Genomic DNA, 23420 nt, shown 5'->3' with positions numbered 1-23420 from the left:
AGTCATTGTATCTGTCTCTAGTTGATTATTCTAATATCTGTGTCCTTGTGTGCGGCTTGAGAGTGCCTTCTGCACTAGCATCTAGCACAGTAGCTAGCATTGATTTGATGTGTTAAAATTTGGTTGAATGGACAGAATATTCTCCACAGTTGAGTGGAGAGTGGGGTATGACTTTCACATGTACTCTTGTGCCTCATATTTGACCATGTCCCCTGGAGGGGGAGGCCTGGTGGCCCTCAGAGGAAGGACAGCAGGTTACCAAGAAGAGACTTGATACCCTATGAGCATATACAGGGGGAGGTAAGCCCCCTCAGGAACAGTCATAGGGGAGGGGAATAAGGGGAAAATGGGAGGGAGGGAAGAATGGGAGGAGACAAAGGATGGGATAACCATTGAGATGTAACAAGAATAAATTAATAAAATTTTTTTTAAAAATTTGGTTGAATGAGTAAATGTTAATAAGTGACTACAAAAGCTGAAAGTAGAAGATAGAAAGGGCTGAAAGTCGTGAATTTTATAATTTGTTAGGGGCATAGGAAGCATATTTTCTATAAAGATAAATAAAACTCCAAACTCCATTGCATACAGACATGCATTTTAATGCAGTAACGTTTGCTATCGTGGAGACACCTAGTAGAGAGGAAGTGAGACTCTAGCTATCAAGAGATCAAAACATGGGGTGCAGCTGGAGGAGTGATCAAAACAAGTCTGCTCAGGTACAAAGCTGCCAAGGACACGAGGGACAAGTGGCACCCATGTGTCGCCTCATTGTGTCTACCCTGGTGTGGACACCAGGTCTGAACTCTTGGTTGATTCCAAATAAAAGAATCAGGCAATTCCAAATGCGTTGAAAGTTTTATCTAGAGTAGCAAGGTCAGTTGCAGAGGCAGTAGATACATTTCCTCTACTCTTTATCTTTATTCAGTCCTGTTTTTTACTCCCAGGTTTTAAGAATTTGAGGAGAGACTTGTAGAGGCTTTTCAGATGTAATTCAGATGCTTAATAAATTTTGAATTGAATTGATAATGACAGCTTGTATTCTAGATATTGATTGTGCTTAATGATAGATACATTTCTTTCTTTCAAATACTCGTCAGTGTACTGGGTGATTTGATAACTGCTTCAGTTCCTTTGCAAATAGGCACATTTATTATGGCTCTCTCTGAGGCCCACACCCAGCCTTTAGAATGACTTAAATTAGAAATAAAGACTGTCAATATCTTTTTCTTTTACAGCCTTTGAATGGTATATTGATCGTTATTTACTAGAAAGAGCCAATGAAAATATAATATAAATCTATATACATGTAAAATGACAGATAACAGATGAAAGCAGTTTATCACAAACCAGGACAGTGAAGAATGGAAATCAATTTGAGTAATTCTGTGATTAAGATGTAATTATAATATCAATACACTAAACCCTTGGGGCTAGTATAGTCCACACTATAGGGGCGGTTCAGTTTTGGGGTTTGGTAAGATAGCTTTCGATGTGATTTACTCTTGTTGACCAGGAAATAGCAGATCATTGCACTTGTTACTATATCCTGAATAAATAAAAGATGGTGCATATTACTAGACATGCAAAGCAATTTGTGGCTACTGTCATCTCTTCAATTACTGAAAATGATAAAGTGACTCATGCATTTTTAATTTAATAAGTTACTTTTCTTTGGACCCAATTTTCCTTTTTCCAGCACCTTGATTAATCTTAAATATCAAATGATTATTAGAAGAAATGCATCAGGGGCCTAGGGAAATGGTTCACTAGTAAGAGAATTTGCTGAGCTAGCATAAGGACCTGAGTTCAAATCCCAAGAAACCATATACAGATCTAGGCATGGTAACATACTCCTGTAATCTCAGAAATGTAGGTGGGCAGAAGCAGGAGGCTTTGGGGACTTGCAGGCTGCCAATCCAGCTCCACCTTCAGTGCTAGACCCTGCTGCAAGATCTAGCACTCAAGGAGAGCGATGAAGCAGAATAGCTAACGTCCTCCTCTGCACTTTCTGTAACACACACACACACACACACACACACACACACACACACACACACACACAGAAACACACTCAACATATATACCACATTCATATTCATGCACACATATACATACTTATGAACATATGCATACAGAATTAAAAGAGATAAGAAATATGTCATTAAATTATGTGGTTTGGGATACTGAGTGGCACCCTTTCTGTATTATCATTTGTTGTTGGCCTTTTACCATAGGTTTTCAACACATACTCCAATGAAGACTACGACAGGAGAAATGATGAGGTTGACCCTGTGGCTGCATCTGCTGAGTATGAACTTGAAAAGCGAGTAGAAAAGCTGGAACTTTTCCCGGTGGACCTGGAGAAAGGTATAACAGGACTCCAGTGTTTGCATCTTCATGTCTCTGTGATAGTGACATGGGTGACTGTGCCAGAGTGTAGCTTGTGTCTCACAATTCAGTAAACGTGTGACTTCCTGAAGTTTGCCAAGTTTCAAAGGGTGGATGTGGATCTTGAGCAGATAATCTGCCAAATGACTCCCTCACCTCACCAGCTCCCAAAACACTCAGTTCCCTTATCGGGCTGGCATGGTGCTTCTTATGCAGATGTGCTGGCTAGTTATATGCCAGCTTGACACAAGCTAGAGTCAAGGAGAGGGTGAAGCCTCAACTGAGACAGGCACTCAGGCAGGGCAGGAATCTGGAGGCAGGAGCTCTTACAGGGGCCATGGATGGGTGCTGCTTACTGGCTTGCTCCTCATGGCTTCCTCAGCCTGCTTTCATACAGAAAGCAGGACCACCAGCCCAGGTATGGCACCACCTACAGTGGAATGGGCCCTCTCATGTCAATTATTAATTAAGAAATTCAGAAGTTCCTGTGCTGACTGTTTTGGGTAATGAACTGTGACGTGAAAGTGTAAGCCAAATAAACCAGCTCCTCACTAGGTTTCTTTGATCGTGATGTTTTGTCATAGGAGTAGTAACCCAAACTAAGACAAATTGAGACCAGCATCGTGGGGTATTGTGATGGACTTGGCCACTTATTTTTGAGAGGACCATGGAAGGACTTTGGAACTTTGAGCTGGAAAAGCAATAGTAACCCAGACTAACATGGTGTGTGTGTGTGTGTGTGTGTGTGTGTGTGTGTGTGCGCGCGCACACGCGCCCGTGCACGTATGTGTGTGTCCCTTTTTTGTTGGTGTTACTGGAAGGGCCAGTGAGGGTAAAAGTCCATTGAGAGCTGATCTTGAGGAATAGTTTTAAAGTTTTCTTGTTTGGGGTGGAGAGGATAGTCACAATAGGTCAGAATACGGCGGTGGTGAAGGTGGTTGGAAGTGTCTCTAGAAACGTAAGATTTGGAGTGAAGGCAGTGGGGTGTAGGAAGTTTCCAACAGAAATGCTCCTTTATCTCTGAGAAGAATGAGAAGGAAAGGAGGAAGAGAGAGCTGAGGACTTCGCCCTGAGTCTTCCCTTGGGATGGCAGCCTGCCTGCGACAGAAGTGCACGGGCGGAGATGGCTGTGCTCCTCTTCGTGTGAGATGGCGCCCAGGAGCTGGATTGTGTTTCTGTGAACAGAAAACTAACAATCCCAGAAGCCTTTAGAGCGGAGGTGGAGTAACCAGATGACAAAGAAAAGAAACCCACTTGTTGTAGTAAACAGCGGCTTTGAAAAGACATTCTGAAGCACGTTAGCAGCAACAAATTCATGGATGTTCAAATTAAAAATTGTGGCTGCCTAAGTTGGGTAATAAGCATAGCTATTGAGTCTCACATTAGTGACCTAGAAGACCAATGTGAGAAATGTCACCAAACTAATCAAAGGGCAGCACACACCCAGGACAACCAGGAACGAGCACCAACACATGATTTGTAGACAACAGAATTGAAAAATTGAATAATGAAGGTGACACAGTTGAGTGAAAGTGTTTGAAATGACTAGCTTAGTATCAGGGGGCCTTCCAACTTTGGGAGCTGTTATGCAGTGTACTTTCACGGTCCACTGAGAGGGGAAAGGGGATGTCCCGAAAACCCCATGGGCACCCCAGGAAACATTTGCTTCTCTCAAGGAAAGAAAGATTTTGCTGATATGTGAACTTTCATGAACACAAATTATCTGAGAAATTTACTTCCTGCCACCAAGGAAAAAAAGACACAATCAACTTGTTCAAAACAGTAAAGATGAAGAAAAGAGGGGAATTCTGTGTAAACAGTCAGCATAAAACTCCATGGATAATGTGATAACAAGTTACTATGATGGCTACCCAGCATTCCACTAAACATGGCTGACTACTCCAGTTAGAGGACCCACTCATTTGGAGTTAAAATGAAGTAGAGAGTGGTGCTCTCATCCTGGTATATTTGTGAGAACAACCCAAACATCAATCAGAGGCATGGCAGCATATCTAGTCAGTGACAAACTGTGAAGTGCAGTTCCTCTACAAACGTAACGTTGATGGGATATAAATAGGAAATAACAGCAGTCACTCAGCTATATGTCCAACTGTCGAAAAGCATATTACTTAAGGATAGGAGATATACAGGTGAGTAGTTTTAATTTTTTATTAAATCGAAGGAATGATGATGACGTAAGTACATTGTCAGCAAGAATTAAGGAAAGCCGGGAGCTTTATGGTGTGGCTGCAGTCTGTGTATTTGGCTTTTATTCCATCTTTGATCTTGTAGCCCAGGTTGCCCTTGAATTCTATAGTACCCCTGGCTGGTCTCCAACTTCTAACCCTCCTGCCTCAGCATACCAAATCCCAGTATCTTCCATCTTGCAGTATGTTTTCCAGTCTGTTCTTGGGGTCACTGTGCAGTGCAGTGTGGCCTGGAGTTCCCAACTCTCAGCTTGCACTCCTGAGTGCCGAGATCAAGTCTGTGCACTACCGGACCTGTTTACTCTCCTCTTGAAACATGCTTCACAGATAAACAATTGAATAAACTATATTGTGTGTATGCATTTCACTTTAAAATTTAAAGTGGAAAAATAAACTCTAGAAGATATCCAAAGGAAGTAAAATCATTCAAAAATTCACTACATTTTTTACACAAGTAGATATATCAAGCAGAATACAAATTAGGAGTAGATTAATATAAACAAATCCATTTAATGCTATCTATAAAGACAAAATATGCAACTGGCAGAATATGAGATTTTTTTTAAAAAAGAAAAATCTTACATTTGAAAAATATTAGAACCTCAGTACTGTCATAAGAATCTGGAAACTATAAATCTTAGATACCTATTTGATGGAAAGTTGAAGCTACTATTACTAGCTGTCATGGAAATGGATTTTTAAAATGTGTAATATATAGTAAAAGCCTTGCTCAAAATAAAAATTATATTAGCATCTTTCTTTAAAATGAACATTTGAGAAAAAAGCCATTGTTTATGAAATCAGAAATAGTAAATGAGATATATTTTTTTTAAAAAGATCCAGATGTTTTTATTAAAATGTTCTCAAAAGAAATAGGAAAAAAAAGCTAACATCTGATAAAACGTACAATTCAAAATGTCTTTCAGCATTTAAAAAATCCTGGAAAGAAAACTACAGAGTCATCTTGCCCCTGTGAATAATTCACCTGGCAGGTGTACAACACTAGTAAGAAAAAATAAAAATAAATAACTCTTGGTCATATAAATATTGCTATGAAAATCTATCTATACAAAAAGTCTTTATAACTTAATTTTTAACAATTTAATGGATATCTGCTATGTTATTTTAAATGACTTTTTTTTAATGTACAAAGGTTATACTTCCCAAATCTGTCCCAGACAATTTCAGATGTGCCTACCAGCAGATTTCCCCCTCACCTTCTGACAGAGCTATCAACTTTCTCTTCAGCTAATGCAAACATATCAAGTAGCAAGAAACCTTGCCTGGAAAATGTACTGGGTACATGGGGCGTGCTGCATTCAGCCTGGACAAAACAGGATGTTTCCGGCAGCGTAGAAGCAACAATACCACCTCTTCCTCCCCGTCAACCCTGCATTCCTCCTCCTAGTCCTCCTCACTAACCTCCTTTGCATTGTCTTCCTCCTTACCTTCTTTCTTTTCCTCCTCCTCCTCCTCTTCTTAAAAAAACAAACAAACAAACAAAAAAACCCAAAACAAAACCAGAAGCATTTCTCTTATTACTATGTGATTTTTCAAGTAATATCTACCCTTTCTCGGAACAGCAAGGACATTTAAAACTATGAAATGTCACTGAAATCTCTCATCAAATTCAAGCATAAAATTTAAGAACCCAAAAAAACAAAACAAACAAACAATCAAAAAACAACATTCAACAACTGCTTAGCAATAGCCCCCAAGCTGGGAGGATTCAGTTGGTGATAAGAAGCAGGGCCGCAACCTGTCCCAGCACAAAAGAAAAATAGCCTCTGAAAAGACAAACAGACAGTTCTGGAAGACAACTTCATTTACTATTCATTGTTTTTCAGACTTATGCTGTTGCCTTAATAAAAGGGCATTAATCACAGTGAATTATCTCATATGTACTAAAGTAGAAATAACTATGAGTAAGGAATTTCATAATTTCAGAGTTTTTTGTTTCTTTTCTTTCTTTTTTTTTAAATGCGTGAACAACTTTGTGATGACATAAAATGTGCCACTGCTTCCTTCATGTTGTTTGGATATGTTTAGTTTTGTTTTGGTTTTTGGTTTTTCAAGACAGGGTTTCTCTGTGTAGACTTGGCTGTCCTGAACTCACTTTTTAGATCAGACTGGCCTTGAACTCACAGAGGTCAGCCTGCCTCTGCCTCCGAGTGCTGAGATTACAGGTGTGCACTACTGAGCCAGTTGTTTCTGTTGTTGCTGCTGTTTTTGTTTTTTAATCTCTGAGTGTTCATACATTAAGTAAAATTATATAACCTCATGCAAAGGTACAAAAGCATGCATTCTGCTAACCACAACCTGGTCTGGCAAAAGTCAGGAGCAAAGATGTGGTGCTGAGACAAGGCAGAACTACTGCCTACTGGCTCTTCAGTCTTTGGTGAAGATCACCTTTAAAAGTGTCAAGTCATTTTTTAAAATTTTTATTTATTTATTTATTTTAAATATAGTTTATTAATTTATTCATATTCCATCTCGATTGTTATCCCATCCCTTGTATCCTCCCTCCCTCCCATTTTCCCCCTACTCCCTTCCCTATGACTGTGACTGAGAGGGACCTCCTCCCCCTGTACATGCTCATAGGGTATCAAGTCTCTTCTTGGTAGCCTGCTATCCTCCCTCTGAGTGCCACCAGGCCTCCCCATCCAAGGGACGTGGTCAAAGTGTCAAGTCATTTTTAAGACGGCAGGAGCAGCACGCCTGCTGCTGTGGCACATGCCTGTCACCCCAGCACACAGTGGCAGAGGCATCTGACATGCAAGCCTAGCTTAGGCTGCTGAGGGTGGTCATTTTCAAAACAGCCTAGGACAATTGACAAGGCAGGGAGAAAACATGAGTACAACAAAGCAAGTGTCAGTGAAAAGAGAGAGAAAATAATAAAATAAATAGTGCATACTTATTTTAACTGACTAGATCCAACCTTTTACAATTCTGACTGGAGAACACTTAAGGGAAGTAAATACAAATTAGCAATGTATACTAAGTATAAACAAATGTGAACCATGAGTTGTTGGCACTGAATTTCTCTGACAAAAAAGATGAGTTCCTAGAAACAGTTTGTTATTTTATAACAATATGAATCATCCAAATCAGTGTAACAGGCTGGCGTGTTGCCATAACGTCAACTGGAGTGCTGTCTATTGTATAAAACATGAAGGCATTTCATTAGAATAATATCTACAGGTAAAACATGGCAGTACTTAATTGGAATGGTGCCTATATGTAAAACATAGAAATACTTGTTACAGATAAAAACATGCAAGTACTTCATAACCAAATGGTTCCGTTACACATAAGAACACACAACACAGTGTTAGTTTGACCCTTTTGTATCAGATAAAATGAAGAAATCTCTGACATATGCCATCAATCAATAATCATGTAAGAGTTTTTGCCCAAAGCTAACATATTATTTTTAAAAATGAAGGCTCTAGTAACAATGCTGAGTTTTAGAATTCTAAAGGAAATAAATAATCAAACATAGAATCATCTAAAGAAAATACATGAGAGAAAATGGGCTGTTAGGAGAAAAATGATAGTTCTTAACTAGCAAACTTTATAAAATTTAGAGAGAAAAGTCTGTAGTCAGATACATGTTTGGTAAATTTTAGTTTAAAAACTGTATATTAATGATAGACATTGCCTATAAATCATATAAAATGCAGATCACAAAAGCAATGGAGAGTTCTAGCTTTAAGTTCAGGAAGTATGGAAAACACTTCAACTAAAGCCAGAAGGTGAACTGGGAATGCTCTTTAAGTGAAATGACCTGTATAAAGGACAAAATATTAAGTTTGCAAAACATCTCCTTTTGCTAATACATCCGTATCCGTATTTGGTGAGTCAGGTTTCTTTGAAACACAACCCCTAAGGTAACAGCTTACAGGCAAGCTGATTTTGTTTATGGGTTCAGCCTGTGGCAGTTGGCCATTGCTGTGGGGCACATTGAAAAGCAATAGGGTGGAGTGTGTGGCAGAGAAAGCCATTCCCCTCTTGACAGCCAAGAAGCAGAAGAGACAAGCCTCCTGCCCCCGCCCCACCCCTGCCCTGTATTCCCTTTACAGGCATACCTTAACTTGGTTATTTAGACCCTGAGTCTCCTAAGATTCTACCATCTCTCAGTACCAAGTTGAGGACCAACCCTATGTAGCACATGAGTCTTTAAGGGAACATGTTGTGAAATCATAGGTATCTGTATCTATCTTGGAGACATTTTAATTTTTAAGATATTAGAATTGGTAAGACAATTTTTGAAGAAGGATATCTGCCTTAAGATCCATAAGATATTAATAAGGTTGTCCTATTATTCATACAACTTAAGAGTAAAGTGGGAAATATTTCATTTACAGTAGCAGCAAAATATTGATTACGTTTATTACTTAAAACATAGGATTTATCTATGTTTTATTCTATAGAAAGTCATCAAATTTTTTTTATGGGTATAGTGACTCATTTCTGTTATCTCAGCACATGAAGGCTAAGGGAGGAAGGAGAATTGTCATGAGTTCCAGGCTCATGGCTCCAGTGGTTCCAGACCAAATATCCATATCCATAGATACAGAGTGGCACTATCTCAAAAACACATCAAAAGGAGGTCGGGGGGAGTAAGGCAAGCCAATTGCCAGATTTATCATATTCCTGAACAGGAAGGATCAGTATACACTCAGTGAATTTCTATAAATTCAGTATGATACAGATAGAACTGTCAACAAAGTTAAGTTATAAGACAGTGTTGTGTAAAATAATTTATTTTAAATAGAAAGATTCAGACCTAAGGGAAGTATAACAGTATGAAAGATTTAAATTGCCAAACATCTCAATCTAATATAAAACTTCAATCAGTACAAATTATATTTACAGTGGTTGTTTAGTGGAACAAAACTGAAATACAGAAGAAAATATTAATATGAGAGAAAATTTAATATGGCACGCACTCTGACATAACTCAACATCTGTCTAAAATGCTAAGTTGAATACCTTTACTATATCATGGGTTAGAAACTCTACCAGATTAAAATCAAATGCTAAAACGTAGTGTTACTGTACTTAAAGAAAAGAGACAACCGTGTCTGTCACATAGCTTTATGGGAAAAACCAATCCAAATGGGAAGTCAGAAGTTAAAGAACATAATACCATTTTGATTACTTGCAGTCTTAACCTGATAAAGGCATTTATGTCAGAAAAAACTAAGAGCAGAATGAAAATGTGTCTGCAATATCACTAACAAATTTAATATCCATAATATTCTAAGAGTCTTTGTAAGCCATCAGAATAAAGAGACAAAATTAAGCAGGAAAACTTGGATTTTACAGGAAAGGAAATCTGATAACACAGAGTCCTGTGGAGACAGGCTCAAATCTCACTGGGGACAAAGGCAATGTAGTACCAGCAAGCGCTCCTTTCCGGAGAGGAAGCAAGGCTGGGCCCCGGGTCAGGGGAAGCATCTTCTACAATATGAGGGCCTCAGTGTTTTTCCTGTCTGCTTTGTCTTCTTAATGTTTTAGCTTGTCCCCAGAGATGTGCAGAGGAAGAAGACCAGTGTTCAGGGTCATGCTGGGTTGCACGTGCTGAGGTAGACATGTGGAGGTCAGAAGACATCTTACTGGAATCCATTCTGGCCTTTCACCATGTGGGTCCTGAGGACTGACCTTAGGATGTCAAGCTTCATAGTGTTCACCTTTGCCAATTGAGCCATCTTGTTGACCCACTGCTGGCTTCTTGCCAAGAGTTTGTGGTTTCTAAACTTCATCTGTGTGTGGCATTCCTCGCTGTGAACAGAGAAGAGATGAGATGCTGGGAGCATCATCTGTGGAAGGTGTTTGTTCCCTTCCATCTATGTTTTTCCCTTAAGTTCTTCATTTTTTTTTTTCTTGTAGGAAGTCTGCACTAGAATTCAAGGTGACTCAAACTAATGTTATGCTCCCAACACACGAAGACTCTACAGATTACAAAGGAACCCAAATAACTTTTTAGTTAGAGCAATAAGAGGAGTTATGGAAAGAAGAAAAAGGGTATTAAGAAAGCCTAAGTCCAGGCAGGCAAAACAGATGAGAAAACCAATAAATAATAAATTTCCAGACGAGATGCTTGTAGAGGATTCAGTGGCAGCTTCGTAGTGTAAGGAACATCAGAAATTTTAGTTCATAGTTTAACAGGTGTGGTTGTTATAATGAAGGGAACCGCTGCTGCAAGCGCAACGATGTGGGCAAGAATTCATGTGAAATGCTAATTCTCCAGAGATTTTCAGTGGGGGAGAGGGAGGAAGGTAGAGAGGAAACCTGTGGCATTCGTCCGTGTGCAGGTATCCGTAGAGCCATCTCTTTAAGCAAAACACGAGCGTAGGCGCCCCATCCATCTGCTTATGAACACTGGGAAGGCCCTCATTTGTGGAAACAAATTCACTCCAGAAAAAGTCTATGAGTATCATAAGTGTGAATCATTTAGCCACCGGTTTACTGTGATACACACAAGGGAATTCATGTAGGAGTGAAGAAAACCGTACGCATGACCAATAGGCAGGCACCCATACCCACCCACTGCTGTCCAAACACATCCGACCTTCATAAGCACAAGAGAACTTGGGAGAATCTCTCACAGTGTGCTGAGTGTTAGAAAATCTTTAGCACAATCCTCCTGATTGAATTCAGGGTGTTTATTCAAGAGGAATGACCTGAGTGAAATGAATATGAGAAAACTGTATGTATGCAGACATCCTAATGTAATGGGTTAGAATAGAATTCGGTGATCACTCCTGTGTTAGTGGTGGCTCAGGTTCTCATCCTAGAGATATCCCTGTGCCTGCAGTCAAGGTGGACATGGCTTCATCTGGACTTCATACCAGAAAACTCATGCAGGGAAGACCTCAGAATCCAGAATCCACAATGGAACAAAGATCTCAGCTTACTGCTAAAGGCATCTTTAGAAACAAACGTAGGCTAAAGATACAAGATTGGCTTACATGTGCTTAGGACAAAGCTGTCATTAAAGGAAGTAGCTAGACAAATAATGATCACTGCGGCAAGTCCTCCTCCAAAGCACATTAAGAATAGAATAATAACACTTGCTGAAATTATTTTAAATGCATTCTCTTGAATTTTTGGGTGAGTTTTCCTTTAATGATCTGTTACTGTTGATTAGCTCATATCTATTTTTTATGCTGCTGATAAATCATGATTGCAAAGACTTTGAGGCTACCAGAAAAATAACCTTGAATGTTAAAAAAAGATCTTTTTATTTTATTTTATTGAACTACATTATGCTCATGGAAGGGACAAATAGAAATATGAATTAACACATGATTTGTAAGTGAATTTGAAATAATAACTTTCAGTACTGCTTACAGGGCCAATAAAATTGACGTAAAAATGACAGACTGTTAATAGAGAAGTGATTTAATATACTATGGTATATCATCATGAAATATTATGCTGTCACTAGAAATGATTTACATCTATAAAAGTTTATCCATGAGGCATCATTAATTTTAAGCATGTGTGATACAGAGAGAAATGAAGTCTTATTTGTATAAAGAAAAGAAAAGCTAAATATACATGAATGTGGACCTGCCTGTGTGTGTATGTATTTGCATATAGGCATGCACATGGATATATTGTCACTAATGAGCATAGATACCTGTGCAGAAGCATAGAGGCATGTGCTCAGTTAAGCACCCAATCTTTATTTTTCTTTTGTTTTTGTTGTGCTGGCCATCAAACTTAAATGTAAGGCACAGAAGGAAAGTGCAGGACCACTGAGCCAACTGCAAGCTTCATGCAATCTTCTAAACAAGAGTAGATAATGAAAAATGAAAAGATGAAATTCCAAGTAACTACTGGTCACATCTAGTTTCAATTATAAATGTTGTTGAGTGTATGTTTGCTCATGACCAAAGTAATGCATAGTGTAATTGGAGACCCTTGTGTTTTGAGGTCCATTGGTTATCCAAGAACCAAATCATTGCCTTTCCTAGGACCACACTGGAGTACCAACAGTAGCAGAAAAAAATGTCTGGAATTCTTGAACCATTTGGAAACTCGATCTGTGGTGGCAAACATAATTTGCCCTGTGCACAGTAAAGGACAAAGCTAGAACGAGCCAACAGCCTCAGCAGCCAGCTACGCCAGTTAGAGCAGGACAAAGCCCAGATGCTCACTGTCTTCTCTTCTCCTAGATGAGGATGGACTCGGCATAAGCATCATTGGAATGGGTGTTGGTGCTGATGCTGGACTGGAGAAGCTGGGGATATTTGTGAAGACAGTGACAGACGGAGGTGCTGCTCAGCGGGATGGCAGGTGAGCTGGATACCGCTGACTGTGAATCGAATCCCAGGAACTGCCTGCAGATTTCTGTCTGCCTGAGCCTTCTTTTGATTAATTTTTTTTTAATGTTTCTCAGATGTGGGAAAATGTAAAAACACTTGAACTACTTTCTTATTGGTAGCAGAATGTCTGCGCAATAAGTGTGTGTGTCTCTGCCTCCCTTTGGTTCTATCCATCCATCTGCTTAACTCAGCATGAAGTGGGCCATCATGCAGTATCCATGGTTGAAGAACATGTCCTGGGAAGGTCAGCATATGTCAGAAATACTAAAATGAAAAATAATAATGCTGGTCCTTTTGAAAATGTCAGAGGTAGAAGGGAACGTAAGAACCCAGTTCTACCCTGAGGGGAATCTAGAGACTAGTGTTCCTCCGCGTGTTCTCCTATGTAGAAGTGGGTGCTAGGATACTGCTTGGAACTGCAGGAAAGCTCTCCAGGAGCTGCGGGCTGCCAGCCTGCTCTGGCCACCTATGGGTGAATGTTTTATCTTGCATCAGCTCAAAGGTCATGCATGGAAAACTGGAAGCAAAGGGTTGACAGTAAAAATGATCCAAGACCTCAAATTATGATAGCTAAATTCAGAGAACATTGGATAAATAACATTTTTTATATTTGATTCCACACTGCTTAACCTGCTTCTCAAGAAGTCTGTGAATCATGGCTCTCTGTTGAGATTCATAGCAGCAGCATTCTGTCTTTCACAATCCTAAAACACCTGTTGGTAAAACATAGGGCTCCTAAGGGGTACTGAATTGATTTGTTTTATCGATTTATTTTTTAGTTGGTTTTTTTCCCCCGAGGCAGGGTTTCTTTGTGCAGCCCCGGCTGTCCTGGACTCACTCTGTAGACCAGCTAGCATGGAAGTCACAGAGTTCCCCATGCCTCTGCCTCCAAGTGCTGGGATTAAAGGCGTATACCACTACCGCCCAGCTTTTATTTTATTTTTTGAGATAGCATCTCAAGAAAGGTCCTAGGTTAATAATGGAAATTATCCTTACCAATACGATGGTACTAAAAGCTGTCCTCTGACTTCCATGTGTGTGGACATGAGTACACACATACATAAACACAATACAAAATTAACATATAAACAAAATTTTAAGCTAGGTGTAGTGGCAGAGGTAGCCAGAAGTAGGCAGATTTTGAGTTTGTGGCCAGTCTGGTCTACAAAGCGAATTCCAGGATAGTCAGGGCTACACAGAGAAACCATGTCTCAAACATGCCCCCCCCCCAAGATGAAAGAAAATACATTTAAAAATGGGAAATATTGATACCATTATGTGACTTGTTGAAGGGGCCCCTTTCTTCAAATGAATTGAACTCATAAACTCTACCTCATTTGTAAAAGTCATTTCAGGGAGCCAGGAAGTAATTCTTACAGTGAGTGTCAGGGAGATCGGATGATGCACAGTTGTATAGGAGAATTGTGCAGGAATGCTAACAACGGTACAGAATGAGAACACTAAGAAAACGGCTCCATTCAGCACACCTAGGTCTGCCGTCCAGTACAGGCTGTATCCAAAGTAAAAAACAAACAAACAAACAAACAAACAAAGACAGAGACAGAGACAGTTAGCTGCCTGAACAGTCACCCAAAACTCTCTATAATGTTGGAGCATCATCTGCAGCCTTCGGGCCCAATAACCTGACAGACATGTTTGTGAGGCAGGAACTATTGAGGACTTGCTTACCCTGTCTTGGCAGGGTTTGGCCGTCGACTCTGTATGCATCCACACTTGCCCATTTTTAGGCAGGGTCATTCCCCCCCCCCACCCCCCACTTTGGAAGCTGCTAACCTGTGCCTCTTGTTTTACTCAGATAATTAATTTTATTCCTTCTCTAATCTCTGATGGGGTTGATGACCAGGTAGTTTAGTTTTACAATTAAGCTTAGTTGTTTAGGGGTTAAGATGTTTTTAGGTCTAGATAGATGTATTAAGTTGATAGAGATGAGATATGATAGATATTGATTTAAATTCAGAATTTTAGACTCACCAAGATAGGAAAGATGTTTTTCTCCAAGGTTGTCAAATACAAATACCCAAAACACTATGAATGTAACATTTATATAATTCCTGACTGTTTCGTGGTTCTTCTTGCTGTATGTGGTTTATTGTCTATATGTATAACAATATAAATTTATAAGAAAAAACAATTATACTTAATAATTTTCATTTCTTAAATCAGAAAAAAACAAATATAGGCCATTTTATATTTTCCCCACTTACTTTAAAAATTAAATTTGATTTCATTTAACCTGTTTACTTTTTGTTGTCCTACTTGTTCCATTATTTATACTGATATTAGATCTTTCTTGGGGAGTTGGGATAGCGCTTTCGGATCTGTATTTTCACGTACATTGAAATCCACTGAAAACATTACTGTTGCCTCAGCTGGTATCCCTGTCTTTCATTCTCATGTTTTTTGTTGACGTGCCTTGTGAAGAGGCGTTTCCCCGCAGCCCCTTTCCCAGAAGTGTTGTGCCAGCAAATAACGATCTGAACGTTAGGCAAACGCTAGGGTAGCCCAGCTCCTATAGTGTCATTAGCCTGACAGCCCCTGGCCGGTTCTGAGTCAGTACTGAGGCCTCTGAAGGCTGAAGAGCGTGTTGCTGAGGTCAGCGCTGCTGTCGTGGACAGTGCGTGGCAGCCTGGACTTTACACACGCTTCTACCTAATGTCCTGCCTTCCTTCTCCTTGACAGACTTCCTTTAGCAGCCCTCACCTGGACTCCTGGTGACAAATTCTCCCTAGACTGACAACTTTTCTTTTCCTCTTTAAAATACTTTTTACAACCATTTAAAAATCTTCTTTGAGGCATGTGGGTATGTATGAGCATTGTGTTTACACAGGCCCGTTACAGGAATTAAGGCATGCCATAAGTACTGGTTTTCTGCTCATAAGTTAATTATATTATTAGACATGGTGAATTTTCTGGGGAAGTGAGGAAGCTCCAAACTTGGTGTCTCTTGTGTCTTTTGCATTCTGAGAGAATTTCCTCTTGGCCTTGGGCTATAGGCTGTAGAACCTCACTTCCAGAAACCTCGGCTTCATCGCTTTCCTCTCCCACCCGTGCCATTGATTAATAAGGAGTCGCTTCGGTTAAGCCAACCATGCCAGGTTGTTTCCCCATTCGCTATATAAACACCGGCATCAGCTGTGCAGTGTGCTCGGGGTTGTTTTGGGGTGAGGAACATGTCTAACATGAATGACTGTCAGTGTATGCAGAGAGCAAAGCAAAGAGCTTCCAGGTTCCCCCGGGGTGCTGGCGCTCCCCTGGGAGTTCTTCTGTCAGTACAGCTTTGTTTAGGTATCTCAGGAAAGCAAGACCCCTCGGTCTCCAGTCCTCCTTCTTACCTCAGGGTTGCTCCCTGTTTGTGGAGATTTCCTGAAACCCTAGGGGAGCTGCTCTGCCTTTGCTCTGGCCATAGACATATATGTTCTTCCTTCCTCCTCTTTTAGGTTGACAGTTTTTAACTTTTCACTCAGTGCTTTCAGGCCAGGATTAAGCGATTGAATTGTCTTCTTACTCTGAGGTACAACAGTGCCTTATACTCTGTGGCCGTTGTTAACTATGGCAAGAGTTACTCTAACAGAGGTGCTGTGGTGCTGTGACGGTTCTCCTGTAACTTAGCGCTCATGTGACCACATGTGGTATTCGCAGCGTGTGTATGCCTGGCCAATAGATGCTTCTCATCCTGGCAGGACAGGACAAGAGGGCACATTTCATCGTGCTGCTTAGAATGACATGCACTTTAACAGTTTGGGATGGTTTATTTCTGGAATTCCCTACAAGTACTTTCAGACCGCAGATGGCCCTGGGTCCTTGAAAGCATGGACAGTAAGATCAAGGACAAAGGGACACCTCACTACAGTCTTGGGTTTGTATACCTTTTATCTATCAGGAGAATATTTGTGAAATGCTTACATTGTGTCAGCAGTGCTCTGTGCTCTGTGTATTTTAACTTATCTGCCCCTGCTTCCAATGTTGACTTAATACGCATTTTGTTGCTTCTGCTGTATATAAAAGAAAGCCAACATTTCATATGTACACTCACAAGTGGCTGAACCTGACTATAAATCTATGGTGTCTAACTTCACAGTCAGTACTTAAATATGCATTACAGTTTAATATGTAGCTCATTTTCACGATAGACTTTAAATATGTATTATTTTACAATTGTGTGTTTTAAGATGTGTTTTATTGCAACCGCATGTGCGTGTGCCTGCGTGTGTGCATGTGTGTGTGTGTCTGTGTCTGTATAGCTTATAGATGTTTTGGCATTTTTTAATTTCAAGGTAAGGGTTATGTCCACATTTTTACATCCAAATTAACAGGAACATCTGATTATTTCCTTGAAACAAATTCCTAGGACTGGGATTACTATGTTAGCGTGCAATGCATGTTAAACGCTTTAGAAACATGTTGCTAACGTGTCCTACAGAAACATCATTCAGTTTGTGCTCCCCTGAGCAGAACTCCCAAACAACAGCTGTTGTACCCCATCCGGACTGAATATTGTGATATAATAAAAATCTATTAATAATTTGGATACCATGACATAATTGCTCTCCAATACTTAACTTTTCTTGAGCCCTTGTCCTTCACAACATTATTTTAATTCGTACTCGTGTATGTATGCCTGTGTACCACATGCGTCAGCTACATACAGAGGCCAGAGAGCACTGTGTTCCTGGAACTGGACATATAGTCAGTTGCCATGTGGGTGCCGGGAACTGAGCCGAGGTCATCTACAAAAGCAATGAGTGCTCTTGTCTGCAGAGCCATCTCCTCAGCCCATTTCTCCAAGCATTTTAGAATTCTCTCTGATCACCTGCATTCTACATTTTAAACATAAATTACTTGGTATGCTTTTCTGTTGTTGAATTGTTTCTTTTGAAAATGTGTTATTCACTGGTGTTTCTCTGAGAATCTCCTGGAGTAAGTGGGGCATACCAACTGTGTCCATTGTTTAACTAACAGAAATATCATCCCTGCTTCTCCATTTTGCCTATAAAATTATTAAACACAACCATCAAAACTTAAAGCATGTTAACGTCTGTATTTACTCCCTACGCTTAGCTTTCTGTCAAAGTTGCTTTCAAAAAGAGTGGCCTACCCCGGGCTCCTGTGCCGCTCCCCTCTTAGTCCTCTGATTTATTTTTTTTGACTGTCTAGAAGAGACTCTCAGATTCCTGCGTCAAACATGGCACAAGGAACCTGTTTGACAATCTGATTTTATCATAAGTTTAGCAGAGAAGGCACTGAATTCTGTTTCCCTCCTTTTCTGTTTCCTTTAAAATGCATCAAAAACCATTATCTTATCAATCGGCTCTAGTCTTTATTATTTGCATGTAAAATGCCCATTTATCTTTTATCCTCGTTTGTTTTACCCACACATTCTCATTATACTGTGTATTTTTTTTCCTCTGGAGTGCTACAAGCTTGGGTATTTTGAGCTCATGGTCTATGCCCTATCTGTAGGCCAGGTTTTCTACATATTCATTGAGATCCGTTAGGCTCCTTTAAGCTGGCCCTCCCCAGTTTATCTCTGTCTTTGCCCCAGTGTCATTTGGAAGTGACTGTTCAGATTTTCACTCCAGGCAGAAAGATCTCGTCATTATCTGTGCTAGCTTTCTTCCTCAACCTCCATGCAGTTCTCGTTCAGAATAATAATTACTCAAACTATAGTGCATTAAAGTGTGTGCTCTGATTTACCTTTGGTTCTTTGTTTCCTAACCTTGAAGCCAGTGCACATCTCAGTTAGACTAGTCCTCTGCATCTAACCTGTTGTTTAAAAAAAAAAGAAAGAAAAGAAAACTCAAGGTCTTCAACTGAATCCCTGTACTCAGGAGACAGAGGAAGGTGGATCTCTGAGTTGGAGGCCAGCCTGGTCTACAAAGGGAGTCCCAGACAGCAAAGGCTACACAGAGAAATCCTGTCTCTGAAAACAACAAACACCAAAACCAAAACCAAAAAAAAAAAGAAAAGAAACAAGGTCTTTTATAAAGTAAGAGTTAAGAACATTGGACTGGAGTTATTGAACAGAAGCATCTGAGTAAACATTTGGAAAGGTAGAAAGGTGACGATGCTCTACAGATGCAGTGCGCTGCCAGCTGGGTAGTTTTTAGAATAGGTACAGCATTGCTGATTTACATTCAATGCTTTTTAGGCTTACAATAATTTTTTAAAAAATGTAAAGATCCGATTCCTGTCTCACCTCCATCTAGTGTCAAGAACATGTTTCTAATTTTTTTTTTTAATGTCACGTTGGGGATAATCAACATTTTAAGTGTCCTGTTCCTTTCCAGTGCCAAGGCAATTGCTTTTGTTGTTTTGTCGATGAGGTTGCTTGCCAGCAGAGCTTGGAAACTTGAAGTTGAGCTCACCTGTCTCTGTCTTCATTCCTTTCTCTGTTTGCTTTGTGATCATTATTTACTTAAGATAGGAGTCTTGCTACGTTGTCTAGGCTGGCCTCAGATTCCTGTAACAGTCTTCAGAATAGCCATTGTTCGTGGGTTGTGCCACCGCCATTCCCAGATTTAATTTATCTTTACTTATCACTTAGTTCTATGTCAGTATGACAAAGAAAATGGCGTTGGGGCCTGGGCGGCTCCTGTGGGTCTTCTTGTGTGCGTTGGAGCCTCTTTAACCACCTATAATCTCAGATCTAATCTCTGAAGAATGAGGGACTGGTCCCTCCTCAGAATCTGAGAACTCTGGTCACTCTTTCTAAGATAACACAGAAAGCAAGCAGGGACACTTTGTCTGCTGAAAGGGTGTGTGTAGGAATACTCTTTCAGCTAGACTTATTTAAAAAAGAAAACTGCTTAAACTAACAATAATTTTGTCATTCACAGGATATGAGTATACTACAAAGTTATTTTGTTTGTCACTCACAGTAGACTAGCAATGAGTAAACAAGATTTGAAGTTCACAGAAATAATAGTTATATTAGCATCGTCCAAAATTAAGTACATCTGACAAAATTTAGGTTCTGGGGAAAGCTATAAAATTCTGATAAAGATATCAAATAAAGGTCAATAAATGGAGTTCTGCTCATGCTTACAAGTAGGAAAAAGTGGTGTCAGGACATGAATTCTCCATAATTTTATCTATGTATCCAATGAAATCTCAGTGGATAATCTCATAAGTTAACTTGTGGATGTATTAGTTTCCTTCCTGTTGCTTTGATAAAATACCCTGACAAAAGCAATTTTAAGGAAGCAAGGGTTATTTTGAGTCACAGTTCCAGAGGAACAGAGTCCATCCTAGAGAGAGACCATGGAGGGAAGCTGGCTTGTCACATTTCATTCTCACTCAGGCATCAGAGAGTGAGCAGGAAATGGGGCCAGGGTGTGATGCTCACATGCAGATGAACACCTAAGAATTTAAAAGATGGTGCTGGTGAATATAAAACAAACGTCGAAGATTTTATTCAATGCCCTAATTATTTCAGAGATAATAAATGTGAGTCAAAGGGTATTTGGGAAACTAGATACCTCAGCAAGGGCTGGAGCATCGTGTGCCTGCGAGCCTTATTCTGTTCTCAGCACACCTACTCCCTCTGCCTTTTCTAAGGAATGGGTAGGTCCTGATATCAGAATCATAAGATCAGTTAGCTATGAAACTCCATGATTGACAATATATAAAAAATGTCTGAAAACCCCAAGGAATCTTCAACTCCCATACATTTAATTTCTACTGTGATTGGAATTCTCTGAGTCAGGTATATACTCTGGGAAGGGCTCACGTGTATAAAGAAGTATATATCAAATTGATTACTTACAGCTGTGCTTACAATAGCTAAATGTGAAGATGATGCGTGTTCATCTACCAAAAGTAGGCATATTTTTTTGATACATGCATAAGTGATACTATGCTATAGTTGTCAAAACGAATTAGCTAGAATTGCAACTGTAGTTGCCATAGACAAATCTGAAATTTAATACTGAGTGAATAAAGTAAGTAAGAAGATGAAAGGTACACTTGAACATTTTTGAAACATACCTTTATGTTATGTGTATTCATTGACATGTATTGCTAAACACAACACAACACAACACACACACAGACACACACACACACACACATATGTGGCTATCTCTATTGAAGAAGACCATAAGATAGTAGGAAATCAACCCAGGGGCTTCCCCTTTCTGTAATGAATTATTTTAGAAAAAAATTATTCAAATAGGGCCCAGTCTAATGGCACAGATAAAGCTGGAGACTGGGTGCCTGAATGTATTATCAGTTTCATCCCACAGTATTCCACGACCAAAGTATTTTATTATGTGGGAAAAGTGGCATTTATAAAACATGTACACATTTTGATATATTTACACATTAATCAATGTTAATATGCATCTCAGAAACATTCACAGAGAATCACACATCTTTGTGTATATATAGGAATACATGTGCACACATGTGAGCATTGCATATCTGAAACACTGATGCAATTCCTGATGCTTTCTCTGAGGGAGGAAAGCAGTGACAAGGGACCAGGTGTTAGGGTCAAACGCTTTCTCAGCTGTATCTGTTACATTTAATCAGGTACAAAAAGTGCTAGAGATCTGCCATGTATTACAATGACTATTTTTAAAAGAATATATGTGATAAACTAAATCCTTTCAGTATGACTTTTCTAGCTTTCAGTGGAGTTTTAACTTTTTTGTAATGTCTGCATACATGTATATGTGTGTGTACATGCATCTGTACATGCATGTAGAGGCTAAGAGATCAACTTCAAGTGTTGTTCCTCGGGTGCTGTCTAACTTTTCTTGAGATAGGGTATCTCTTTGGCCTTGAATTTGCTAAATAGGCTAGGCTGGCAGGTTAGCAAGCCCTGGTGATCCACTTAGGAACGTTTTTCACGTGCATTCCTGGTGTCCAGTTCACATCCCTGTGTCTTTGGAAGGCAAGCCCTGTTCTAACTGATCTGTCTCGGCAATCATCATAATACTATTTTGAAGATATCAGGTATTTGACTATGGTCTGGAGCTTTTTATATATAATATGGGAGTCAGCCAGAATGTCTTAAAAGCAGGCATTGGGTTGTTACTTGCTTGGAAAGGGCAGTGTGTTAGCAGATAAATACACTGTCATGCTCTTTTCTCTTTCTCCAGGATCCAAGTCAATGACCAGATTGTGGAAGTAGATGGAATCAGCCTGGTGGGGGTCACACAGAATTTTGCTGCAACTGTTCTGCGAAATACCAAGGGCAATGTCAGGTAAATCCGAGGCTTTCTAATGAGCAACTTGCTAATGTTGTGCTTTTGTGGATGGTAATTTCCCTATAAATATTTATTATTACAGTGCAGATTTTGTCTGAATACTACAACAGTGTGAGCACCTCTGTTGCTAGGCTGTAAAGTGCAGCTCATTGTTAACACAGTAGCAATCGCCTCGGCGATGAATTCCTACTCGCCACCTCAGTAAATATTCATTTCCTTCTCAATCCCTTCTAACAAAACCCGCTTGGGAACAGTTGAAACAGAAGCGGTTGTTCACAGACCAGTGGCATGCATTACTGGACAAGTAGGCTGAAAGATTAGAGGCAGTGCATTTAAAAAAAAAAAAAAAATCTGTGTCTTGTTTTTAAGAGTCAGCCAGGATCTAGCTTTGATGAATTGTACTTTTCTAACTTTATAGAAGAGAGGGTACAAGCTGCACACCTTGAAGCTACTATCTAGTGCTCTGGTTGTGAAAAGTATGACCCTCAAAATAAATAAGAAAGCCATCTTGTGCCAACTCTGCTTAAACTTTGAAGTCAGCTTTATATGATTAAAGTTTACTTTGTGAAAGCACTGTAAATGTCTCATGCTTTGCCGAAATCTCATGAGTGAACACTTCAAGGAGACATTATTTAGTGAGAGTAACTACGAAAGCGGCTTAGTACTCTCCTCATCAAAATGAAACTGCCAGTTATTCTGTCAAGGTGCTGTGACTGAAAAGAAGTCAGCAGTGTCCTCGTACAGCGTGTTTGATGTGCACAAGTTCCAGCGGTGACTTTGTCGTCGGTGGGAAAGCACCACTTGATGCCGAAGGGATGCTCTGAGGAATGCAACCTAAACAAACATGTCGGCCGGGTCAGCGTTTCTGCCAAACTCACTGTCTTCAGAGTGCCTGGAGGACGCGGAGCTGATGAGCTTGGGGCTGATGTTCTGTGGGCTCCTCATGAGATACGATGGCTGTACTTCAGCCTTGTGGCAGCCGTACAGCACTGCTCCACTTGGAACAAGACTTGCTTGGGAGCTGCTCATCAGACATCAAGACAAACTCAAAGACTAAATAGGATACTCGACTTGTGTGAGCATGGGCCAATTGGAAGGGTTTGAAAGGCCGGCAGATCTCACCTACTCTGCTTCCTTTCTTCCTGTTGGCCAGGTCATTGTGTCATTATTTTAATACTTGGAGAAATGACACATGTCTTCTTAAGTAATTGCTCTCATTTCACTCTCTCTCCCCTTTTCATTCTGCCCTAAGT

The 23420-nt window shown here is 39.9% G+C and overlaps 1 protein-coding gene across 1 annotated transcript in view; it reads left to right on the top strand.

The window, feature by feature from the left end:
• Window positions 1-674: 674 nt before the first annotated feature.
• The window catches only part of Ppp1r9a (protein phosphatase 1 regulatory subunit 9A), a 125457-nt gene continuing 102711 nt past the window's right edge, over window positions 675-23420 (top strand). Inside the window, exons 1-4 of the mRNA XM_051151481.1 lie at window positions 675-782; window positions 2235-2367; window positions 12785-12905; window positions 22060-22164. Of these exons, the coding sequence (XP_051007438.1) occupies window positions 675-782; window positions 2235-2367; window positions 12785-12905; window positions 22060-22164 (467 nt within the window). The remainder of the gene's footprint in view (window positions 783-2234; window positions 2368-12784; window positions 12906-22059; window positions 22165-23420) is intronic.

This window comes from Acomys russatus, chromosome 10 (genome assembly GCF_903995435.1).
Source record: "Acomys russatus chromosome 10, mAcoRus1.1, whole genome shotgun sequence".
Classification (NCBI taxonomy): domain Eukaryota; kingdom Metazoa; phylum Chordata; class Mammalia; order Rodentia; family Muridae; genus Acomys; species Acomys russatus.
This window is presented reverse-complemented; position numbering and strand designations above follow the sequence as displayed.